Source organism: Rutilus rutilus, assembly GCF_951802725.1.
Source record: "Rutilus rutilus genome assembly, chromosome: 3".
NCBI classification, from domain to species: Eukaryota; Metazoa; Chordata; class Actinopteri; order Cypriniformes; family Leuciscidae; genus Rutilus; species Rutilus rutilus.
In genome coordinates, this window is record NC_140211.1 from 38831012 (window position 1) to 38854701 (window position 23690).

The following is a 23690-nucleotide window of genomic DNA, read 5'->3' on the forward strand; positions in this document are numbered from 1 at the left end:
CTTAACTGGTTAGATCTCTTAAGCCTAGTGATGAATGTTTTATGAGCTGTAGGATAATATTCATTTGCACAGTCATGCAGAGCCGAAGCACAACCAAAACAATGTTCTTCTGCAAAATGTATGCATTTTTTTACTAGAAGGCCAAAAGTTACATAGTGTACCTTTTAAGTGTTTTTTTTTTTTTTTTTGCACTTATGGTGCGAGGCTGTGAAAACAGTGTCATATGTTAGAAAAAAAAAAAAAGAGCAGACTGAATGCAAGAAAGTGTCCTGCGTTAATGGGCAATAATCTGCCTCTGACAGACTGACAAACTGAATAGATTGCTGTGGACTGTGGTTTAATGATATGAAAATAAAACAATCAATATATTGACTTAAATTATATTCATTTGGGGGCTTTTCACAACTAATAATATATGTGATTCATTTGATTAATTAATAAGCATGCAGTATGATATTACGAATTAGATGAAAAAAAAATCATTCGATTGACAGCCCTAACCATTAGTGATACCATGACACCTCTGGCAAGGTTTGAAAAATTCATGATTTATGACTGTGTTGAATTATACAGACAGCTGTTGGCTTAATCCTGAACATGTGCTGCAATTCCATAAAAAAAATATTTAAAATATCATATCCTCAGGGATGAATACATTAAAATATTCATAATAAAATATGTAGGTCAGTAACTTCAGCTCTAATGGGAAATGAGGTTTGGATCTTTGGAGTTCAACTGCCAATGGAGCTAAACCACAACCACCTGTTAGGACTCTTCATTTCATCCCCTTTCGTTTTCTTTTCATCCCCCTATCCTCTGTCTCCTTATCACCACTCGCCATGCCCTAAAACCCTCTCGCCCTCCATGCTTCTTTATCCCTTCTCTTTCACACCATCAGTTTATACAGTACTTCTCAAAAACGTTCCTGCTCTCTCACACGCCCTCCAATCACATTCGTTCCTTTAGTTTCTCTCTCTCTCTCTCATATTAAGCAATATAAACTCTATTAATCTCTTTCACCCTCGATACACCACGATCTCCTCCCCTCTCTCTCTAAAACGCAATCTTTTCACAAACCACTTGACCTTAAAAGAAACCCACAGACTACTCCACAATGCCATCGCTAGAAATGAGATGGCTAACAATCACTGTAGTACCTTAAAATACCAAATGTTAAAAGACAAACTTCTGCATTATTCCGTTTAAAATTGAATTAAGATATGTGGTAAAATCCTCCCCAAAAGAGATTAAAACTCATTACTCCAGGTTATAAACACTGCCTAAAGCATGCCCGTCATCTGCCCGTATCTGCTCATTCACTCTCTTTAAACTGTATATCAGCCTTTTCAATTAAATGCCAGCTCAGATGCAAACACACACAAACATGCTCATTTACATCACAAATAACTTGGCTATGAATAAAATGCCAAAACCATGCACGTATTAGGAATTGTGAGGAAAAAACACACACACACACACACACACACACACACACACACACACACACACACACACACACACACACACACACACACACACACACAACACTGTACCTATTTCTTATTGTTGTTTGCAGAATGAGAGCCTCTTACATTGTTATTCTTATGGAAAGAAAAGATGTGGGATAAACAGGCTCACTGTATGGAATACACAATGGAGCTATTCAAGAACCATTTCAATTATGCCTACATTTTCATTTAGAAAACTGTTTCTAAGTACTTCCATAAAAGGAAACAAATATGCCTGGATGTTTTCTAAAGGTTTTTATGGTCATGTTATGGATCATACATGATGCAACACAGCCATAAGAAAAGTGACCCTTAACCCCAGTTGTCAGAGGTCAGAATGCCAGACTAAAGTTAAACGATGATCTTTACTTATGTTTTAAAATTAGTTCATAACAACAAGGTAGTACCCCTATGCCAATTATTTCCTTCTGTTTTTTCAACTTCTTTTTCAAGTGGTTGGTGTATTAGAGCTGCATAATGAATAATCACATCCATGATTATGGATAATAACTAACTGCATTGCATTATGTTCTATTTTCTTGTGTTTTTTTTTTTTTTTTTTTTTGCAGAGGTTGAGAATTTAAAGCAATCACAGACATTTCTGTTGTGTTAATAAATGCAAGCATTTAAAACTACCAGTAACTACAACCAATCCTAAAACAGTTTCATCCTGGTTTAAACGGTTTGCTGTGGTACACAAAAATGAGTGCTTTAGAAACACTACCTGACGCCAAAAAAAGCTTCAAAACAGAAAGCAGTGATAGTAATTTGAATTTATTTTCTGGTTTGCTATTTAGACTGCACTCTCGAGACTGTGGAATGTGGTTTATGGAAGTAAAATAACTACAGATGTCTTTAAAAAAAAATTGCACTTGAATTGCACTAATGCACTAATTGTAGAGTGCTGGCATTTTAATGCATTCTATTTTCAGGGCTTATATTTTCAGCATGATTGTATGTTTAAGCTGTGAATATTTCAAATGAAACATTTTATACACAATTTCATTATTATTATCTTTCATTATTATACTAATTTACATTATTATTCCACATTGAATAATTCACTTTCCAGTTGTTTTTTTAAAGATCACCTTTAACCCTCTGAGCCCGAAGAACGCGCCGGTTATGCTGGATATTTTCCTCATGATAGCGTAAACAACTTAAAATACAAAATAACAACATACTTCTGAAGAAAGCTTGAAATATCTACTTTCAAATAAAACAATTCACATTTAAAACTACTATTCTCCTGGAAAATAAAATGGACTGAAAAGCTGCTAGAGTTCTTACCAGAAGCCGGTTGCATAAACCGCTAAGACTAGTCTAACAAGATAGTCATCAATCCAGTTACATCAGATCAAATGCGCATGATCTATCAATTGCTTGAAATGAACAATATACATTAATTATTTTTTCCATTTGGTCATCTCGGGATGATGTTACACCAGCTCCAGTTTAGGAAACTGCAATATGAAATTGGAATCTGGAAAGAGGGCGAAAGATTTCCCCCATAGATTTCGCAACAAATTCAAGCTGGTCGTGTGCATTGTCACATTGACAGAAAGCTGCTTAGTTTGAAGGTGATTTCTCTGTGAGCCGTGCTTCATACATCCCTACACTACTGACAATAGAAAATGTATGTTTTTTGCCCATGAAATTTTACCAGAATTTCTCCTGAACACTAAAAGGCATAGACACATTGTTAATAACAATTCAACGCACTGTCAACAGCGTTGTTGATTATAATGGCAACTTTTGCAAGATACAACAGCGTTGTTACTACTAACAAGGTCATTGTGAGCTTAATTTACTGAAGCATAATCAGCAAAAACGCAATTCAGGGACACAGATCTCTGCTTGCTAAGACATTCAGTTGCCATACGCAAAATAAGTATTTTATAATATAATGTCCCTTTTCACAAAGCAGACACCCCTTGCCCTTCCCTTTGAGAATAACCTTTTAGTTTCTGTATGCTCTGCTTCCTGTTGTGTGTTGAAAGCACTCCACTGCAAGAGATGCAATGCAAAGAAGCAATTAGACAAATGGCATATACACTCAAGTAATGCACCTTCCTTTATCCATTTCGAGAAAACTTTAGTCTATAGATTGAGTGACTTCATTAAAAAGTCCTCAAGCTATCCTCCATTTCCTAGATCCATTACAATGCGGCTGTGATCTAGATTCTATGCCAGTCCTCTATGCCCTGACTTTCCTAATTTTCTTCACTTCGACCTGCTTGGAGAGTACTTTGTGTTGTAAAAACTCCAAAAAAGACTGTGGGACCGCTTTGAGGGTTCCTTCGGGCCTCGAAAATACTCAGGAAGTCAGGCTGCTCTGTGTTTATGTGTGTCAGTGTGGGTGTCCTTTCTTCTGACCTACATTTGGAAAACCAGACTGGGAATGCAAGGTTCATATGTGGTTAAAATAAACATTAACTCTGCCAAGTAACAATAATCTGGTCCTGCAATTTCTGAGGAGGAAAAGGCAATCCATCCCCAAAGGATTCCAGTACAGTCAGACTCAGACTATGACTCCATGGCATTGGTTCATCTGGCAGAACAATCAGAGGGTGATAGAGATACATGTTCCCTTTTCCAGAAGATCTGTAGCTCAAGTAATTATTCAACTGTCTAAACTCCAGCACACATCCTGGAGCCATTTTACCATTTACAGATAAATTCAGCACCGCTCCCACATCTTCACCTTATTAGCTAGATCTAGATATTATATTTTATTGGATATGTATTCAACAAAGCAATTCGAAAATCTTTCAGCAGTGCATTAATCAGATCTGCAATTAGATCATTTTTTCTTCAATTATGTGTACGAGTTAGTCATGTTAAGAGGTTACTTACTGATTCTTTTCAACTTGTAGAACCAATTTCAAGTCCTGGGCTGAGACCAGAATCTCTCCCCTCTCTGGGAACTGGTCCTGATGAGCAGAAAAGTACAGACTCAGGTCAGTAAATCTTACTTTTTTACAGATTCAGATCAGTAAATCTTACTTTTTTTATTATATAAGAAATTAGTACTTTTATGCAGCAAGAAGGCATGAAATTGACCAAAAGTGGCAGTGAAGACATTTACATAGTTACGAAAGTTTTGTATATCAAATAAATGCTGTTCTTCTGAATGTCCTATTCATCAGAGAATATTTCACAATCAAAGCTGACGTAATGATGCAATTGGTCATGAGACACACGGAAGCCAATGCTGTTTCACAATTAAAGCTGACGTAACACTTCCTCAGGCGGCAATTTTTAAATGTGTGCACAGCATGTACGCGGATGGAGATGGTGATCTTCACACAAATCATCGTTTGGACTCGGAAGACTTGGAATATTTGTTATTTTTTAATGAAGAGTCCAACAAATAGTCAAAGGGGAGCCCGGAGCAGGAGGAGCCAGATGTTGGTCCAGCGACCAACCATGATGAGGCCGATGGAGACACCCCTGGAGATGGAGACCCAGATGCAGATGACACACCTAAGAGCCCACACGACACTGCAGACTGAAGTCTGTGGTCTACGGTGGGCTCTCGTATCTTCATTGTGCCGGTCGGCGGTGGCGGATGGCTAGTCTCTGGATGTAAAGTGGGGCTGGTGTCGTCCTCAGCCGGGCTGATGGTGAACAGGGAGTTGTTGTTCACCAGCACCCACTCCACGAATGCGGCGAAGTCTTCCCTTGGACCGTCCCCTGTAATGCGTGCCTTGGAGCGGTCCGGGTAGTGTGTCTGGCAGGCAAGCTGGATAAAGTCCAGAGTGTGTTCTTCCAGCGGACGGTATATGTACATTATACATGTAACAGTATCTGCCTGTTATATTCTGTGTTTTATATTATATAATACACAAATTATCACTCTCAAGGTGTCAAAAACTGAAGCATGGTCAAGTGCCTTCCATGTCACAATTAAGACGTTAAAGGTTCCCCTAGGCATCACGGTATCGACAAACAGGGAATTCCATTGATTTAAATAAAAAACCTTGGACATGGGAATGTTATCGTCATGATGAAATTATTTATTGGGTTATAATTTTGCCATTATGAAAGACAGCAGTAATGGCTGCTAAAAATGCAATAATATTAACTGTGTAATTACATGTTTGTAATAATATTTCTCAATAATACTGTTTTGCTGTCATTTTTTATTTTGAGTAAATTAATGCAGCGGGAACTGAATGTTAGTGCATATTTAAATAAATATACTACATTTTGAACGAATGCTGATATAAAACCCTCTAAGCGTTAAGATTTAGAGATATTTTCAGTGAAGATTTTAAAGCTTCAATAATATGGAAGTCAAATCATAAGTAAAGAGCTCTCTCCAAAAACCATATCATCCCAAACAACTGTATTGTTTTTTTGTTTTGTTTTTTTATTAGCTCTTTCTTTTGAGTCAGCTGCACACTTAAAGCCTGCCATAAAGGATAGACATTGTGTTGAAGCCAACGGGCCAGAGCTAGTGTTTAGCATGTGTTTACTCTGCATGCCCTCCTTGTGGTTAGCTGTGCTAGCAGATAAAACGGGTAGGAGTCTCAAGACTTTGATCCTCCATGTAAACCCTTTCCAAAAAGTCAGACATCAGTAGACATGAACTCCTCCCTCCAGCCATCAAAAGTCCTGAGATACAAATGGAAAATGTCTTAGTCCAGCGGCAACCCAAGTCAGTAAGATGTTCAATAGACCTTGGGGAGAGTGTTGTATAAACAGTACCCCTATGGGACCACACATGAAATGACTGGAGTAGCAGAGAATAGTGATGATTCCAAATGTGAAACATCTTGCTGCTAGCACATTCTGAGAAAGTAATTTGATGGTGGCAGTGTTTGTGAATTATTACTATCCTGCTTGCTATTGCTCATATAGGAAGATGGAAGATGATAAAACCAGCAAAAAAAAGAAAAAAAAGAAAAAGCTATTAGATCTACAACAAAGGAGGTAAGATATATCTAGGGACAGGAGAGATCAGAACACCCAAGAAACCACATAAACATGACCGTGGAAACTAAGCACAACACCCTAGAAACTTTTGCACAGCCAACCCACCACTAATATTTTTAATTTGTTGCATAGCAACAACCTGGGATCCACCCACAACTTTTGCATGGGCAAGAACCACTAATATCTTTGTAAAATGTAGCAGTCACATAGCGACACCATTAGCAACCACATAGCAACACCCTGCCATCACCCCAACTCCCTATAAACTTTTGCACAGGCAAGTGCCACTCCTCAACAAAAGTGGGAGCCACATAGCAACCACAAAGAAACTCCCTGGCAACCCCTATAACATCTTAGAAACTTTTGCATGGGAAAGACTCACTCACATTTTCATTAAAAAAAAAAAATTAATCCACATAGCAATGTCCTGGCTACCACAGACAACATTTACACTCATATTTTCTTTAGAAAATGTAGCAACACCCTAATATATAATTTTGCCATTATGAAAGACAGCAGTAATGGCTGCTAAAAATGCAATAATATTAACTGTGTAATTACATGTTTGTAATAATATTTTGCTGTAATTTTTTATTTTGAGTAAATTAATGCAGCGGGAACTGAATGTTAGTGCATATTTAAATAAATATACTACATTTTGAACGAATGCTGATATAAAACCCTCTAAGCGTTAAGATTTAGAGATATTTTCAGTGAAGATTTTAAAGCTTCCAATAATATGGAAGTCAAATCATAAGTAAAGAGCTCTCTCCAAAAACCATATCATCCAAAACGTAGCAACGAAAATGTAGCAACACCCTTAGAAACTGCATAGTAATGCCCTGACAACCGCCCACATCACCTCAGTGACTTTTACTTTGGCTAGCGGCACTTACATTTTCCTCAAACAAATGTATAAAATGTCAGAAAAAGTACAAATCTAGTTTCTAATGCAACTGTGGAGGAATCATTGGAACATAAAGACATATTTTCTATGTGAAGAGAGGAAGTGCATTAGAAACCACAGGACTACACATATATACATCTGTTAGATTGTTCTAGGTTGAGGGGAGTTTCGTTCCATGGGATAAAGGCAGACGAGATGAGGAGGTTTAAAACAATCACATCTCACAAATTAAAAGGTTGAGATGGAAGAAATGAGGAGTTGCGGAGGGCGTCACTTTTCCTGAACATGCAAGAGCTTCATGCCGCCAAGGCCGGATTTATGCATAGGCATTCTAGGCAGGTGCCTATGCTCGCAATAAAAATAATTAGTAAATCTTATTATTACTAAACCTCGTAACTCCTTTGGCTCCTCAAACTGTCAGGTAAAACCTCATAACTCCACTACCTTCTTGAATCTTGAAAGAAGTGCCACACACAGTTTTGACCATCTCTGCTTGCTTGCAATGCCAAGGTAAATAAAGAACTGCTTGTTTGAATAAGAACAGCATTTTCTTTATTCAAGAAATCTGTCTCTTTACCGTCGAATCATCATAGAGTGCAACAGTTTGGTTTCCAGAAGTAAAAACTTGATTTTGATTTTGAACAATAACTTATAAACCCTTAAAGATGAGGTTGTTAATCCATGGTATTTGCTTCCGCTGAAGCCATTAACCCGGATTTAAAAAAAATTTTTTTTTTTAAATAACCGTGTTTAACAGTGGAATTCCTGGTGAAAAACTGCATGATGCTGTACAGAAAATGAAACCAATCAGAGAGTCGGAAAAGCAACACGGTCCAAAATAGCTCCGCCCACTCCCATGGAGCACTGTGAATGATGTAATCGAGTCATCACTCTCAAAATACTGAAATGTTGCATATTTTGCAATAAACTTAAAATACATCGTTTTTTTTATACATTTGTAAATGAGTAGTCTTATATTTATCCATTATGCTGTTTGCAGTGCTTCATAGGCTTGTAGTTCTTTCCCTCACTAAAACCGTTAAGTACACACAGTCTTGTACATTTGTCATTCTGTCCAATTTTCAACAACTTTTTGCTTTAAATGAAAATTTGTAGTGTTGTGATTCTCCTCACAGCCAATTTGCTTGGTTCATGACTTATAACTGAAATATTGGAGAGAAAAAAAGAAAACCAGCAACGCTGAAAAAGTGTGAGGGCATTGTTGCACTCTACTGCCAATACTGTCTTAAATAGCCTGCACATAAGCTCTTCATCTTTTTTTAACATGAAATGAAAATTAATTTTGCTCAAGTCACAATCTGAGGTAAATCCAGCCCTGCATGCCGCTGTCAAAGAGACAGGTGAAGGGACAAAAGAAGATGTCAGAGGACAGCTGGATAAATTGATATTAGAAAAAGGGTGATAGAAAGATGAAGACACAAAAACAAAACTGCTTGGAAGTGATTGTACAGAAGTGTAGAAATTGTCGTAATGTTCTTTGTTAAGTCCCTTCAGTAATGCTGTTGGAATTCAGATCCCCAGACTTAGAAGTCAAAACATGTCGGCACACCCTAAATCTGTTATCGTTTAACATTTCATTCCTGTCAAATGCTTGATTTGTGTTAGTTCTGTTTGCACTCTGTCACAGGCACAGCCAATTTAGTCTAGGTCACTTTGGTACAAAAATAAATAAAAAAATAGCCCCAGACACATTCCTCTATTGCTGATATCTTAAAAAAAACAGATTAAGAATACCCTTTCAGATACCTCTCTAGACTCTTCATCACCTCAAGTTTAAATATTTATATGAGGGGAATCGGTTGTTCCACTGTTGACATGATTACATCTGAATGATAAATGAAAGAGCAACACAAAGCCAGGGAGGTGGGCATTGAGGTGCGTGGTATCTGCAGTCCCAGAGCTCATGCTGGGCTGCAAGCTTGTAGTCTTTTGAAAGACTGCACCATACTAGGGCTTTACATTTGTGCCAAGGCATGCATATCAGCTGAACATTTTCATACATAATAGAACATTAAAAAGAAAAAGCTACTCTTCACATTTCCAAACCTTTAATATTTTAGATTTTCACAAAAGGAGACATTTCCAAATCTTAAGTTTAATAACTTTGGCTACGTTCAGACTGTAGGCAAAAGTGGTCCAAATCGAACACCTCATTTCCATCGAGCAGTATGGCACAGCACAGTTCAGTACGGTACACAATTTGCTGTTTCCATTGTCAGAAGTTGTGAATGGTACCCTAATTCCAAACCGTACCGTTCCACTGTCACAGGAAGGCAGACGGAGACAAAGATACATTTCCAAGAACGAAGGTTTAATGTAATTAAATACAGGACAGCAGAAGAGGTAGTAACTCACACTAAATATAACAGAGATCAGACAAAGACTGAACAGACAGAACTTAAATACAAACACAGATTACACTGATTAACAGAACACAGGTGATACAGATGATGATGATGACTAAACAGGTGATACAACTGAACTGATAATGACAGTCACCATGGAAACGAAGGAGTGGCCAGAGGAAAACAGGAACAAATCAAAACACAAACTGAAAGTCCAAACATACACTTTTCCCTAGCACAGTAGTCCGCTATTAAAGGGTGGAGCTAGACTCACTGCAGAAAGTTGATTGGTTGACAGAGAATCGTCACTTGCGCGTGCATTTCAGCTGTGTTTTTCCTTGCAGCCTGCAGCCTTTGCTCAAACAAAGCTTGTCTTCTTCTTGTGACAAAAAGCCACATGACGAGAAGAAAGAACAAGATCTGCTGTATGTCCTGTGTTGTTGTTTACTGTGTCGCTTTCTTCTTCTTTGCACAAGAATGACGTCGATCGCTACACCACGCCTATCAAGTAAGGGTACTGTTGGCGGTGGAAACGCAAGCCGGATCATGGTTTATCATCCCGAATTGTACTGTACTGTATTGAACTGTACCGTACCGCTCGGTGGAAACGAGCCATAATTCTTTTGCTTATACAGTACCTGTCAAAGTGTTTAAATGTTTTTGAAAGTAGTCTCTTACGCTCAGCAAGGCTGCATTTATTTAATCAAAATTACAGTAAAAACAGTAATATTGTTAAATATTTTTACAATTTTAAATAATTGTTTTCTATTTTTATGAATTAAAAAGTGTAATTTATTTCTGCTGAAAGCTGAATTTTCAGAATCATTACTCCAATCTTTAGTCACATGGTCCTTCAGAAATCATTTTAATATACTGATTTGCTGCTCAAGAAACATGTATTATTGTTGTTATCAATTTTGTATCTACTTTTGCTACATTTTTGTGGAAACAATGATACCCTTCAAACAATTGTGGTAAGATTAAAAAACAGAGAAAGGATTACTTTTATTAATCAAGGATGCATTAAATTGAACAAAAGTGACAGTGAAGAAATGTATAATGTTACAAAAGATTTGTATTTAATAAATGCTTTAATAAATGTAATACATAAATGTAATAAATGCGAATAAATTTTGTTCATTGAACTTTCTATTCATTGAAGATTCCTGAAAAATGTATTACCATTTCCACAAAAATGTTAAGCAGCACAACTATTTTCAACGTTGATAATGATAATAATAATAATAATAAGAGCAGCAAATCAGAATCTTAAGGATCATGTGACACTGAAGACTGGAGTAATGATGCTGAAATTCATATATTTTAAAATATATTCAAATAGAAAACAGCTCTTTTAATTTGTAATAATATTTCAAAACTAACAAATATATATATATAGTTTTATTTTTTTATTAAACAAAGGCAGCCTTGGTGAGACTTGTTTCAAAAACATTAAAACATGTTTCCAAACTTATGACAGGTACTGTATAGAACTCATGTCTGTTTCCTAAATCAGATACAAATCTGATGTTTTGCGATACACTTTCATTGATTGAAAAAGAGCACCAGGAACATTTTCTAAACTTCTCTTTTTGTGTTTTATTGAAGAAAGAAAGAAAGTCAAACGGGTGAACTATATCCCTTTAAAAATTGTAGACTTTTAAAAGCACCCTCCTTATGTTTGCGATTACTCTTCCAAATGATGTAACGATCTCTGTATCAATGCATTTTAGGTTAGGCACTCCCACACTGAAATAATGAAATTCTAGCTATGAGAGCTGTAGGGGTCGAAAATAATGTATTGCCATGTCCGTGTGAAGTGTTTTGAAAACATTGGAATTTTCACACTCTGTTTTTTACTCAGCCTGCTTCACAGAGCGCCAACTTGGGCTTTGCTTTGGTTAATATTCTGATAAGTTTAGGAACATGACATCCTTTATCAGAGAGCATGATAGCACATAATAGCAAGCTAGGACCACAGAAGAACCTCATAAGAGTGTGTTTACATCAGCTGAGGAAAATCAAAGGAAATGTGATTTCATGTTAAATCTTTTTGCTTTTCAGTGTGACAAATTGTCCCAGTTTCATCTTCACTTGGTAAGGAAGCTAATTCTCAGTTTTTTTGTGCATACATTTTCCTTTGAACTTGCTGGACACATTTTGACTAATGGAGGTAAGAAATTATTGAGCTTCCCGGCGCTACACATATGAGACCTTTTATAGTGCAGTAACAGTTATCAGCTTTCGTAGACAGACGGCTTTGAGAGATGTGGAATCAGCTATGAGGACAATCTTTTTAATATAACCTGTCTGCCATTAAGGGAGCTGTGTGCACCAGATCAAATTTACCACAGTCTCCTCATGACATTCTATCCTGAAGGGCTCATCATCGCTCATTCTTTGTGTGTGACTATGTCAAAGAGGAGTCACACAAGAGATGATTTGTGGGAAATTAACTGGGGCTAAAGTCAGCTAGCCAAACCAACGGCTCCTGGCCATCAAATATAGGATTTTGATAGAACTCTTCTATATTTATCTAAGACCTCAGTCTCAGACTTCTGACCATCTTGTTCAGTTTATTCTGGCCAAGAACAAGCTCAGACAGGAAGAGAATGACTGGCATGTCAACAACTCACAATTTGTACATGCTGATGCGTAATATGGCAAGCAGTTTTAGCTTAAATTGTACCAAGCGTTACTCGTCATAATTGCATTTTTACTAGTAAGAATTCAATTAGAGAGCTCTACAATTCAATTCTAGTAGCAATTACAATTAGAGAGCTCTACAAATGAATTTTTACTAGTCATATGTCTCCATTGACTTCCATTCATTTTTAATTACGGAGCTCTACAATTCAATTATTACTAGTAACAATTCAATTGTAGAGCTCCGTAATTAAAAATGAATGGAAGTCAATGGAGACACATGACTAGTAACAATTCATTTGTAGAGCTTTCTAATTGGAATTGTTACTAGTAAAAATGCAATTACGACGAGTAATGCTGGGTACAATTTAAGCTAAAACGGCTTGCCATACAAGCCATACAGGTTTATTGGAAATATCTTGTGTAGATTTTGTCAATAAGATAAGAGTTTGCCAGATTAAGAAAATGCTTTCATGCTTTCTTCCTTTTTTGGGGAGAGGAAGCTGGGGACAGATTCACAAAGATTTCTTAGGATAAATAGTAAAAAGTGTATAAAAAGAATGTTCGAAAATGTTGGAACATTGAAATCCAAAATCGAGAGCCTGCTCTGCTCTGATTGGTCAGATGGCTGTTATGAATGGTGTACCGCTTACAGCGCGTGTGGCAAAACTAAACGCCCATGCCATGACCATATCTGCATTTCAGCTCCAGAAGCTTCCTCAGCAATTGTACACATACAAACAGTAACGATAGCATCAGTTTTACAGTATTAATTTGAACGCTAGTCCTCATCCTTTGGAAGTGTTTATGGAAAGTGAATTTGCTTTCGCAACGCAGAGAAAAAGCAGTCTCTCGATAACGATGCAATGCCTTAGCTACAAATTAAAGGAGAACTCCGGTCAATTTTAACATTGAGCTAATTTTTTTGTACATTTGGAGTGCTGTCAGTACAGAGAACAACGCAATTTTTGTCGTTGTTCTCTGTACTGACAGCACTCCAAATATACAAAAAAAATGAGCTCAATGTTAAAATTTACCGGAGTTCTCCTTTAAGTGTTTGAGGGGGGGTCAAAGTACACATTGTTCGCGGACAGCCAATGAAGATAGAAGATCAATACAAAACGTGCAACTTTATTCTTAAGTTAGAAAATTAAATAAAAAAAATAGCAGTCAAGAAGAATGAATGTTTAGTGAATCTGGCTCTAGATCACAGGACAGCATAACAGTACAATTTACATTTGGCCTTCAAATCTTCATTGGCTTTATAGTGTTCAGTGCTTGAACATATGATAAAAACATCTTCACAACAACACCTGACACAGCTGTTTTTTTTTTTACTTTTTTAAATAAAAGTATTTCAATGTCATTTAGAATAATGGTACTGAAGTATATATCTGAATACATGGAACACCTGAAAATACATTCATACCATGGCTGTGCGATTAATCGAAATCGTAATAAAATTGCAATGTGAGCATCCACAATTTCTAAACCTCATGATTTTCCCGCCAGTCCCCCTCAGTGTGCAAGTGCAAGAACAGAACAGAACGAGTTTATCGTTATGACAGGAGAGAGCACAGAAACAGGGAAGGTGAATTCAGGGCAGGATAAGATCTTGGCCGAAAAAAAAAAATCAACATCTGTGCTTTATTTTGGATAAAGGAGAGATGCAGGATATCACAATATTGATCAAAAAGTCGTGATAGTATTCAGTAATTCAGATTGAGGGTGTTCAGTGTACAGTAGTGCACATATTCACACACACACACACACACACACACACACACACACACACACACACACACACACACACACACACACACACACACACATACTTAAATCTAACCTTGGCACACAAAGCCAGATGCATACTGCTTAATTACGCACATTCTTCACATTCCCCTCACAAAGACCTGCAAAATCTTTGAATGCCTACCTTTTTCAACATATGTCCAGACAGTTTTGGAATGAAAATATGACTCACAACATACTTGAGAAAGAAAAAAGAAGAAAAAAAGAAACCTTGATGTCCTCCAATAGAACCATTAAAATGAATTTATTTTTGGTTAGCCGTTCTCATGCACATCCACATCTCAACAAAAGTGAGTCATCTGTCCAACAAAACAACACTGAATGAAGAAACATTATTAAATAATAAAACTGGCCATGTCTCACTCTCAGCTAGTTTTGTATGCTGCATTGTGTGCCGATGTGTGTGTGTGTGTGTGTGTGTGTGTGTGTGTGTGTGTGTGTGTGTGTGTGTGTGTGTGTGTGTGTGTGTGTGTGTGTGTGTCTGAGCATTCAGTGCTGCTTTTCTAAACTCCCCACATCATTTTATATAAGATTTGCTGAACCGTACAAAAAGCGACATTCAGTTGGAGCATGTGGATTGTGCCAGACTGTCTTATTATTTGGCTTATCAATTCTTTAACACACCTACAGACTAGCACACAAACACACACACACACACACACACTCACATTAAAAACCCTATTAAACTAGTTCATAAAAAACTGTATTATGTATTCTTTATACAAGGAACATGTATTCACCTACTTGTGAGTGTGACCCAAATGCCATGCGGGTTCATCTCGGGGACCTACGGCCTGAGACAAATGAGCCTATTCCGTCATAGCTGCAAATTCAGCAGAAACTTCAACTACTTCACTTCTTAAAGTAGGACTTCATACTCAATTCAATTCAATTCCATTTAAGTGTTTGCTCTACTTCTGGAGGTCAAAAAAGTGTAATGCTTTCAGTGCAAAAATAGAAACAAGAGGAGGACAGAAAATGCCTTGGTGGTAGAGAAAGGACAGGGGGAGATGGAGTTAGGGATAAAATAAAAAAGATAGAGCCATACGGAGAGTGACTGTGATGGAGCGGTGAATGAAAGGGAGGAGAGAATGATTGAGGGTGAAAGCCAGAGAGAGAGATAGTGAAGAGAAGAAAGAGGAACGAGGGGGAAAACAAATTTAATTCCTTGCAGGGTTGCTGGTGTCGAACGTGCTTATTTTTGTTTCATGGAATCCTCCCGAGTAACTTCTCACTTTCATTCTTTCGGTTCTTGTTCTCTGGATGAACTGAAGGTATTTTCTCTCTTAATGTTGTACTTCTACTAAATTGTATTTTATATAGAATGTCAAGCACCAATAATTTGGTGTAACAATTGTAACTTGATCTGAGTACCGATCATCACATACTATCAGGTGGAATTAAAATTAAATAAAATTAGGAATTATGCAAATAACATAAAAGCACAAACACAGAAACAAAATATATTATCTAAGTAGTTTGCAAGGCGCAACTGTTTATGAAGCTCAACCTCTTCATAGTAATCCTTCAGCCTATCATTCGTTCCTCTGTACATTCATCTTCTCATTTTCCAAGGGATGACGTTTATTTTTATTCAAGAAATGCAAAATTCACATATACTGTATACTGTACATATTGATTATAGCATAATCTGTAAATGTATACTTGCTATAAATTCTGGAAAAAAATTAACACTAAAATTTCAGCTGTTCAATTTCTTAATTCCACAATAAATATCATTGACTTTAAGCAGTCTTAATAAAAGTGGCAAATCAGATCAGTCTCACATTTTCAGCCTCTTTTCCTTAACACTCAGGAATAATTCCTACTGTCATGTATACTGATGGCTTCATCCTGCTCTGGGTTTTTCAGCAGGAGGAACTGGGAAATTTGTCATCAAGGGCAGTATGGCTGAAGCAAAACTGACAGGTCCATGAGACTATTTTCCAGCAGTAAAGTGACACGAAGCAAAAACATAAACTTGACAAATAAACTGAAATTATTTGTGTGTAACTCTAGACAAAAGACCAAAACAGTTATAGAGCATTCCATTGTGATTGCGGTAGATGTTAAGTATTAGCCTAAACAAACCTGACAATTATCTCAGATATCAAACACAACTCATTAGCCTTGGCTCATGTTGGTGTGCTCATTATAAATAGCTCGGCGTAGTGCCTGAAAAAATCTTAGTGAAAAAATCTGATTTATGTCTTCTCTGAGACAATACAAAATATCAAACCAAGTCTTATCTGCCCGAAAATGTTCTAACTAACTTCACTTTTGAGCTATTATCTTTCACACATTAACAATGAACATGATTGACAATCTGTAAGTTTACCAATACAATGTGTCTGTTGTTTTGTGATTTTCAACACTACACACCAAAAATATGTTTGTGCTAAATTTCTTTCAAATAAATGTCACTTGTTTTGATATTTTGCAAAGACATTTACATTTTGTGTCTTTAATGTATACATAGACCTACACATACTTTTTGTGAACCATGCAAATTTAACAAATAAGGGGCAGATTTAATAAACAGGGCAAATTAGCTCTGCGCGATCTGCTGACAATGCGTACATTAATGGACACAGACGCAGTAAGATCATTTCCATGATGACCAACACAATATACCAGGTAGCGTCTTGTTTAAGACGTGCTTTTTTGGGCGGTAAATAATGGCGCAAACGCCAGTACATTGACGAGCGGTGAGCGCAATCTTTAGTAAATCACCTTGCGTGATTCATTTAAATACTCTCCTCCCATAAATTTTGTGTCTGAAAGGGAATCTCCTACAAATGCACATGCAATAAGGTCAGCCGCAAAAATAACCCTGTCCATGCCTTTTCAGCGCTAATTTTTCACTGCGTGTCTTTAGTAAATCCTGACAGTCGTTTTTTTAGCGCCAAAAGAGGGTTTGCGCTGGCGCAAGCTGTTAGTAAATATGGCTCTAAGTGTTTCAGACCAGGAAAAATGGAAAAACTAGACCATATGCTCAATGCTTGGTGAGACGCACATAAAAGGAGCCAGAGAGTGGTTTTCTTTTGCTATAAGTAGCTAACATTTTTCCTTCATACGCTCAGTGTTCTGGCAGGCGTCCTGTTCCCCTGCCCCCATCCTTAGGGAAGAGTGTCTGTGTGTGTGTCTTTGTTTCAGCGTATAAAATTACATCCGCCTGACATGCATTCAGCCAAGCTCCAAACAGCACAGTGACTCGTTACATCATCACCAGAAGAGCCAGAAGTTCAATCAAACGTCCAGATTCTCACGAACACACATATAATGTCTATTTGTGAAGTCAACTATTAAGTGAACATGTGAGCCTGTGAGAGACCCCAACAAAGCTGCGTTCACAGTGACAGCTATTCAATCGCTTGAGATTGTAGAGCTTGTGAGCTGTTGGTTTCTAGTAGGAATCTCCTCACTCCCACTGGTTGTCGCTTTGGTCCTCATCTGCAGAAAGTTGAGCTCTGCTCTTGCTGCATTTGACAACAGTCGCTGCGTTGCAGGAAATTGTCAACTCTTAGAAAATGAATGATATCCGATCATTTTGTTGAGCCGTATAAAGTAATTCATGTTCCAGTAAATTGACTAATCTTACAATTTCCATGAAATCAGGCAATGTGATTGGTTATTCCTCTACAGATGGTGACATATTCACAGGCTGGGCCTAAATGTCAAGAAGTTGCCATCACATCAATAGTCAGCACCACTAGCAAAACAACAGCTGACAGAATCTGTTTGGCTCCAGACACTTTATACAGCACATGCTTCCCAATTCTGTGGATTTTAAAAAGCAAATTTTAAATAAACAAACAAACAAATAAATACATTTAATCACCCATTCACATATCTAAATTTGGTTTGTCCAATTAAGTTGAATTTTGCACAGATCAGTTGCTTAAAACTGAAATCTACTGCTGACAACTTGTATGACTCTTCCCCCATGGATCAGTGTCAAAGCTTTTTTATGCATTAAAAATATATGGTAATCACTAGTAAAGTTGCAATTTTACTTGGTTTGTTAATAATAATAATCTTACATTTATAAAGAACTACTAAATAGCTAATTAAAAAATATACATATGTTATGTCTTATCTCGCCTAAGGCACAAAGTGAGCCAGGATTGGCACTAGTGCCCCTTAAAAAAGAAAAGAAAAAAGATTTATGATGCCTCTGCTGAGTTATGCCACGGCATGATAGTAAGGCCCATAATAAAGACAGACACTGAACCAAATATAAAAACTGAAGAATGGCAAAATTCCCACTAAGAACCACACAAATTGGACCAGATGTCCATAGATTGACCATGCAACAAATTATAAGTGGCAAAAAATATCTCAAACAACAAACTTACAGGATCTCTGTGCATATAAATATAAAATATGTTAGTGCTTATTATTGTATGTTCATCACTGTTCTAATGTAGGTTCAACTGGACTGGGTTTGTTTGAGCCATTTATCTTGACATTTGCAGGCTGTCTCAGGGTTTCACAATAAGCCAAACAGGTTAGTTGCATCCGAAGGGCATTGAGCTTGAGACCGAGCACAGATGTCAATACAACAGAGAAGAGGGCAGAGAAATCAGACTGAGTGGATGTTCCAGAGGAGTGCACGAGGATGTGTGTGCACATTCACATGTGTGTGGCCGGCCGTGTATTAGGCTACAGCACATGAAATGCAGCAACACTATTCAAGGATAGGAAAGATCCATTAGAGTGGAAAACTTTAGTAGAGAAAGATGGGAATTTAAATCAGCCAATGGGAATGGATTCCTCTCTCTGGGCAGGTCAAACTATTTCACTAGTGAACTTTATGGATTATTTATAAGATATATCAAATTGACATGGGGTTTTCAATGGCCAATACAGACAACTGGAGAGTGGGTGGTCGATATATATGGTATATAATATTCATATTGCTTTTAAAAACAATCTAGCGGGTGGATAGATGGGTAAGTAGACTCTTCATGTGACAACACATAATCAATAAACATGATGAGAGCAGGTGCCTGAAACCCCACAACATTGTTGTCATTGATTTGAACAAAAGGGGGCTCTTTTAGATCATTCAGAAGGCAGGCAGTCTCCTCGTCTGCACAGAATTATCAAGCTCTTCCAAGAGAACATGAAGGGAAACCTTTTTAGTTGCTTGTTAGAAACTCTAAACGTTAGAACACCTGCAGTGGCCAAAAGCAAAGCTCTGTCTGGATTCCAGGCCTTTCCTCATAATTGAAGAAAGCTGCAAGAGGGAACAACTCCTTCTAAGGACCCATTGCACTGGCTTGTAAGACGCTGGCTTGACCATTTTCATGTAGAGAAAACTCATTATGTTGTCCATCATGTTACATTTCTGGGGCAACGCACCACTAAAAACGTTTGCCACCGTGCTGAAATCCACAAACACATTGGCCAAGCTGCATCCACTCCTGCTCAACTCTTCGTATATGTATGGAAATGTAACAACTCAGTGCTAAGACCAAGACAACCGTGTACAATGTGTCTTTAGTACACTATCTAACTAAATGTCACCCTAGTGAGGAGTCTCCTGGCAGTTTGCATAAAACTGATAAATATTTTTTGTTATAAATATAAGAATATGTTTGTGGTGAATATTTAAACATATATTTTTTTATTATCGTTACCTAGTGCCTTACCTTAAATGCAGTTTCAGTCTCCTGCTGTGCTGTACCGTGAGAGATCCAGTGTGCCGTCACTCTCTGTCCCCTGTCTTCCACTGAAAAGAAAGAGATGCTCAGATCACGAGAAGGAAAAAAAACAATGGATACTGACATTTCAACCTCACTTTTAGGATCAATGGCATATAAGAGTGTCCATGATGAAGAAAAGTACAAATGAATAAATTTTTTTGGATGAATTCAATTGATACGACATTTATAATGTTAGATTTCAGTTTCAAATAAATGCTGTTCGTTTGACTTTGAATCAAAGAATTCAAAAAGAAAAAAGTTCCTGTTAAGCATCACAACTGTTTTCAACATTGATAATAAAAATAAATGTTTCTTGAGCAGCAAATCATCATATTAGAATGATTTCTGAAGGATCATGTGACACTGAAGACTGGAGTAATGATGCTGAAAATTCAGCTTTGCCATCACAGGAATAAAATACATTTTAAATAGAGAACAGATATTTCAAATGTAATAATAAATGTCTAAATATTTTTTGGGGGTCAAATAAATGCAGTCTTGGTGAACATTTTCCACAAAAAAAAGCAGACCCAAACCTTTTCAATGGAAGTGTATTTCTTGTATTATTTGTTTATTATTATTTCATCTATAATTTATTTAAATGAAGTTTTTGAGTGGTTGTGCTATATGACATTTTTTCAGACCTTGTCGTGTCACAAAAAAGCCAAAGGATCTGATATTCTCTGAGATTTATTGCATTTTGGGTATGGTCAGGTTTCTGTGCGTACCCTGAAATTAAATCCTGCAGGCGTCCCAGACTACTAACCATGTTTGCGCTGCTGTTATCAAGCCTGAAACCTTATAAAGGTTGAACATGGACGTAACACTTAAGACAGTACAATATAGCTTGGCAATCCAAGCCTGGTATTAAGTTAATCAACTCTTGAGGCAGCTGAAAGTGGGCAGTAGGTCAGGCTATTAATCTCCCTCAATCACTCATGATTAAGAGGAATAATCATCCTCATAAATCATTTTGTACAGCTTTCATGCACTTGATTTAAACCTCTTGTGGGATTCAAAATTAGACACTAAAATTACAAGCTTTTACAAGTTGATTATCAGCGCAGCGAAACTGGCTATTCATTCTCCCCTATAAAGTAACAAGAGAGGAGAGGTAATGAAAGGTGTGAGTATTTTTCTCTTACATTCCTCAATGATTGTACTTTTCTTTGCGAAAAGAAACAAATAAGCATCTCCTCTAAGCTGAATCTCAGAGGTCTCACTCAGATCTGTCATGCACACAAATGTGGAAAAATAAGATCATTACTGACCTTGCCATATCCATTTATGGCTGGAGTTTATAAAATATGACAGGAGGTAAAAGGAAGCAACAGAATTGATCGGGAGGGGAGTGTGTCGGTATGGTCTTCACAAGACCATCCTTTTTCCAATTTTCTTTTCTATTTCCAAATTGAAATGGTCTCATCTCCGCTAATGCTAAAATATCAGACTCGTCTAAAGTCGGCGTGATCTAAATCACTGCGGCTCGTTGTCAATCAGAATGTATCGCAAAGTCTATTCTGGTTGTAACCGCAGTTCTTTTCCACAATAAACATCATCAAAGGCCAAGTTTGAGTTCTGGGACGTAAAATAATCAGCCTGTCGCCTGCACGGCATAAATCCAGAGAATCCATCAACGCAGACTAAGGCCCTCTAGAGAAAACCATTTTCCAAAACTAATAGGTTTAGAGAAAGCATTAGCTGGAAGCCAGCCTAAGACATTGTTCCCGAAGAATGATCTAAGAAGGCCAGAGCTGGCTTGAGGGCACTTGCTCTTCAAACACAGTGAAATTGACCTTCCTCTGGTTGACAATTATCTGCCCGTCAAGTCATTCAACTGCCATGGGGGTCCCAGAGAGCCTTGCTTTTCCCTTCCTCTCTTACCAGGCTTTTTAGGAACAGACCTCAGGAGAAAAGTGAAGGTCTGAAGGAGAAGAGGATTAGTATTCTTCCTCTTTTTGCTTCTGTTCACTTTCCTCTCTTGCTTTTCCTTGGAGTCTCATTAAATCAATAATATATTTATAGTTAATACAAATATGAATTTACAGTTTTGCTCAATTTATGTAAAGCTAAATAAAAGAACTATTAAAAAACTGATTTCCTCATATTACTGTCAGGACCACTATCGTCAGTTAGGACGTCAGTTAGGATTGGCGGTATGGTTCTGTTCTGGGCGAGAACTCCTTGTAAGAGAAGGGAGAGCAGCAATAACCCCCCTTAGGGTAAACAGAACAGAACCAACATGAATGTATTGCAGATATCATTAATTCAAGATTTTAAAGTACAACATAATTCGAGAATTTATTCTGATTCAAGGGGAATCAGAATGCCATACCGACTGGACGAGAGGAGGAGCTGGGGAGGGAGGAGGGTAATTAGCTCCTGAGAGTCGCAATAGCTGTTGATAACACTGAAGGAGCTTATATATGTATACAGTGATAGGCGTCATATTCCTATAGGTCTTCGTGTATCAGCTGAGAGTCAGCTGATGCGAGCTTGACTAACGTGACCTGCCAGAACTGAAGCTACACTTAAAGGTATAGTGGAGGATTTTTCCGAATTTTAGAAAAGAACCGCCCTCTCCACTTGCACATGCGCAACACTCTACCTGCTCCCGAGAGGGAACGCCTATTAAACGTGTGCGAGAGAGCATGCACGAGCTCCTCATGCATGCTCTGTTTACAATTTTCTGTCGGCATCGCTCATACATGCTTACTTGCAAGCACGTACGACGGCCGGACGTAAACATATCACCAGAATGATTGACAATTAGGAGGACCAATAGTCTTGATGATCCACCCGGAAAAAGAAAATCCTCCACTATACCTTTAATTTTGTTGAGTGAACGGCGATGAACAATATTGTGGTCGGCCCTGAGGATGGGATAGGTTGAGTGCAACTGACAGATTTGACTGGATGTCAGCTTTTAAATGTCACAACTGAAATACTGCACCAGATGTTGCAAAAGCATGTTACAAGAGGCCTAATGAGTGTAATCCAGACATCCAACACATATGTAAGAAGGCAAATAAGATCCATAAAGCAGCATTGCTGTTATAGGATTATGTATCGATCCCTAGGAGAGGACAGAATACAAATACAGAGAAAAACCGATAAGATGATTATGATTTCCTGTCACAACTGAGAGAGATAGAAAGAAAGAAACAGATAAAAGGGGTATTTAAAATTTATTTTTGCTTAAAACGAAGTGTAAAAATAAATACATTTAAAAAAAAAAGTAAAATACATTTTAAAATAAACTCAAATAACTCAAAGTAACATTAAAATAGCAGTGTTTTGTAAGAAGACCACTGTCATGTTAAAGGAATAGTTCACTTACAGAAATAGCTCACCCTCAAGTTGTTTCAAACCTGTATGAATTTCTTTCTTCTGCTGATCACAAAGGAAGATATTTTGAAGAATGTCGGTAACCAGTTGATGGACACCATTGACTTCCATAATAAGTGAAAAAAATACTTTGGAAGTTAATGGGGTCCATCAACTGTTTGGTTACCGACATTCTTCATACAGGTTTGAAACAACTTGAGGGTGAGTAAATAATGACAGAATTCACATTTTTAAGTGAACTATTCCTCTAAATTTTGTTTTCTTGGGATAAACGAATTGTAAAATGGAAAATAAAAGCAATACTTTGAGGGGGAGAACATGAAAATGTTTTATTTGAGACTATGGGCTCTATCTTGCACCCAGCACAATTGAGTTTGTACACCGACGCATGTATCATTCCTATTTTTCACCCGCGCACAGCGGACTTTTCCCTCCACAGACGCACGTCGGT

The 23690-nt window shown here is 37.4% G+C and overlaps 1 protein-coding gene across 1 annotated transcript in view; it reads right to left on the reverse strand.

Annotated features, from left to right (window-relative positions):
- adam19a (ADAM metallopeptidase domain 19a) overlaps window positions 1–23690 on the reverse strand; it is a 115387-nt gene that overhangs the window by 81424 nt on the left and 10273 nt on the right. Inside the window, exons 2-3 of the mRNA XM_084404063.1 lie at window positions 19838–19917; window positions 4365–4441 (exon numbers count right to left, since the gene is read on the reverse strand). Coding sequence (XP_084260189.1) covers window positions 4365–4441; window positions 19838–19917 — 157 coding nt within the window. The remainder of the gene's footprint in view (window positions 1–4364; window positions 4442–19837; window positions 19918–23690) is intronic.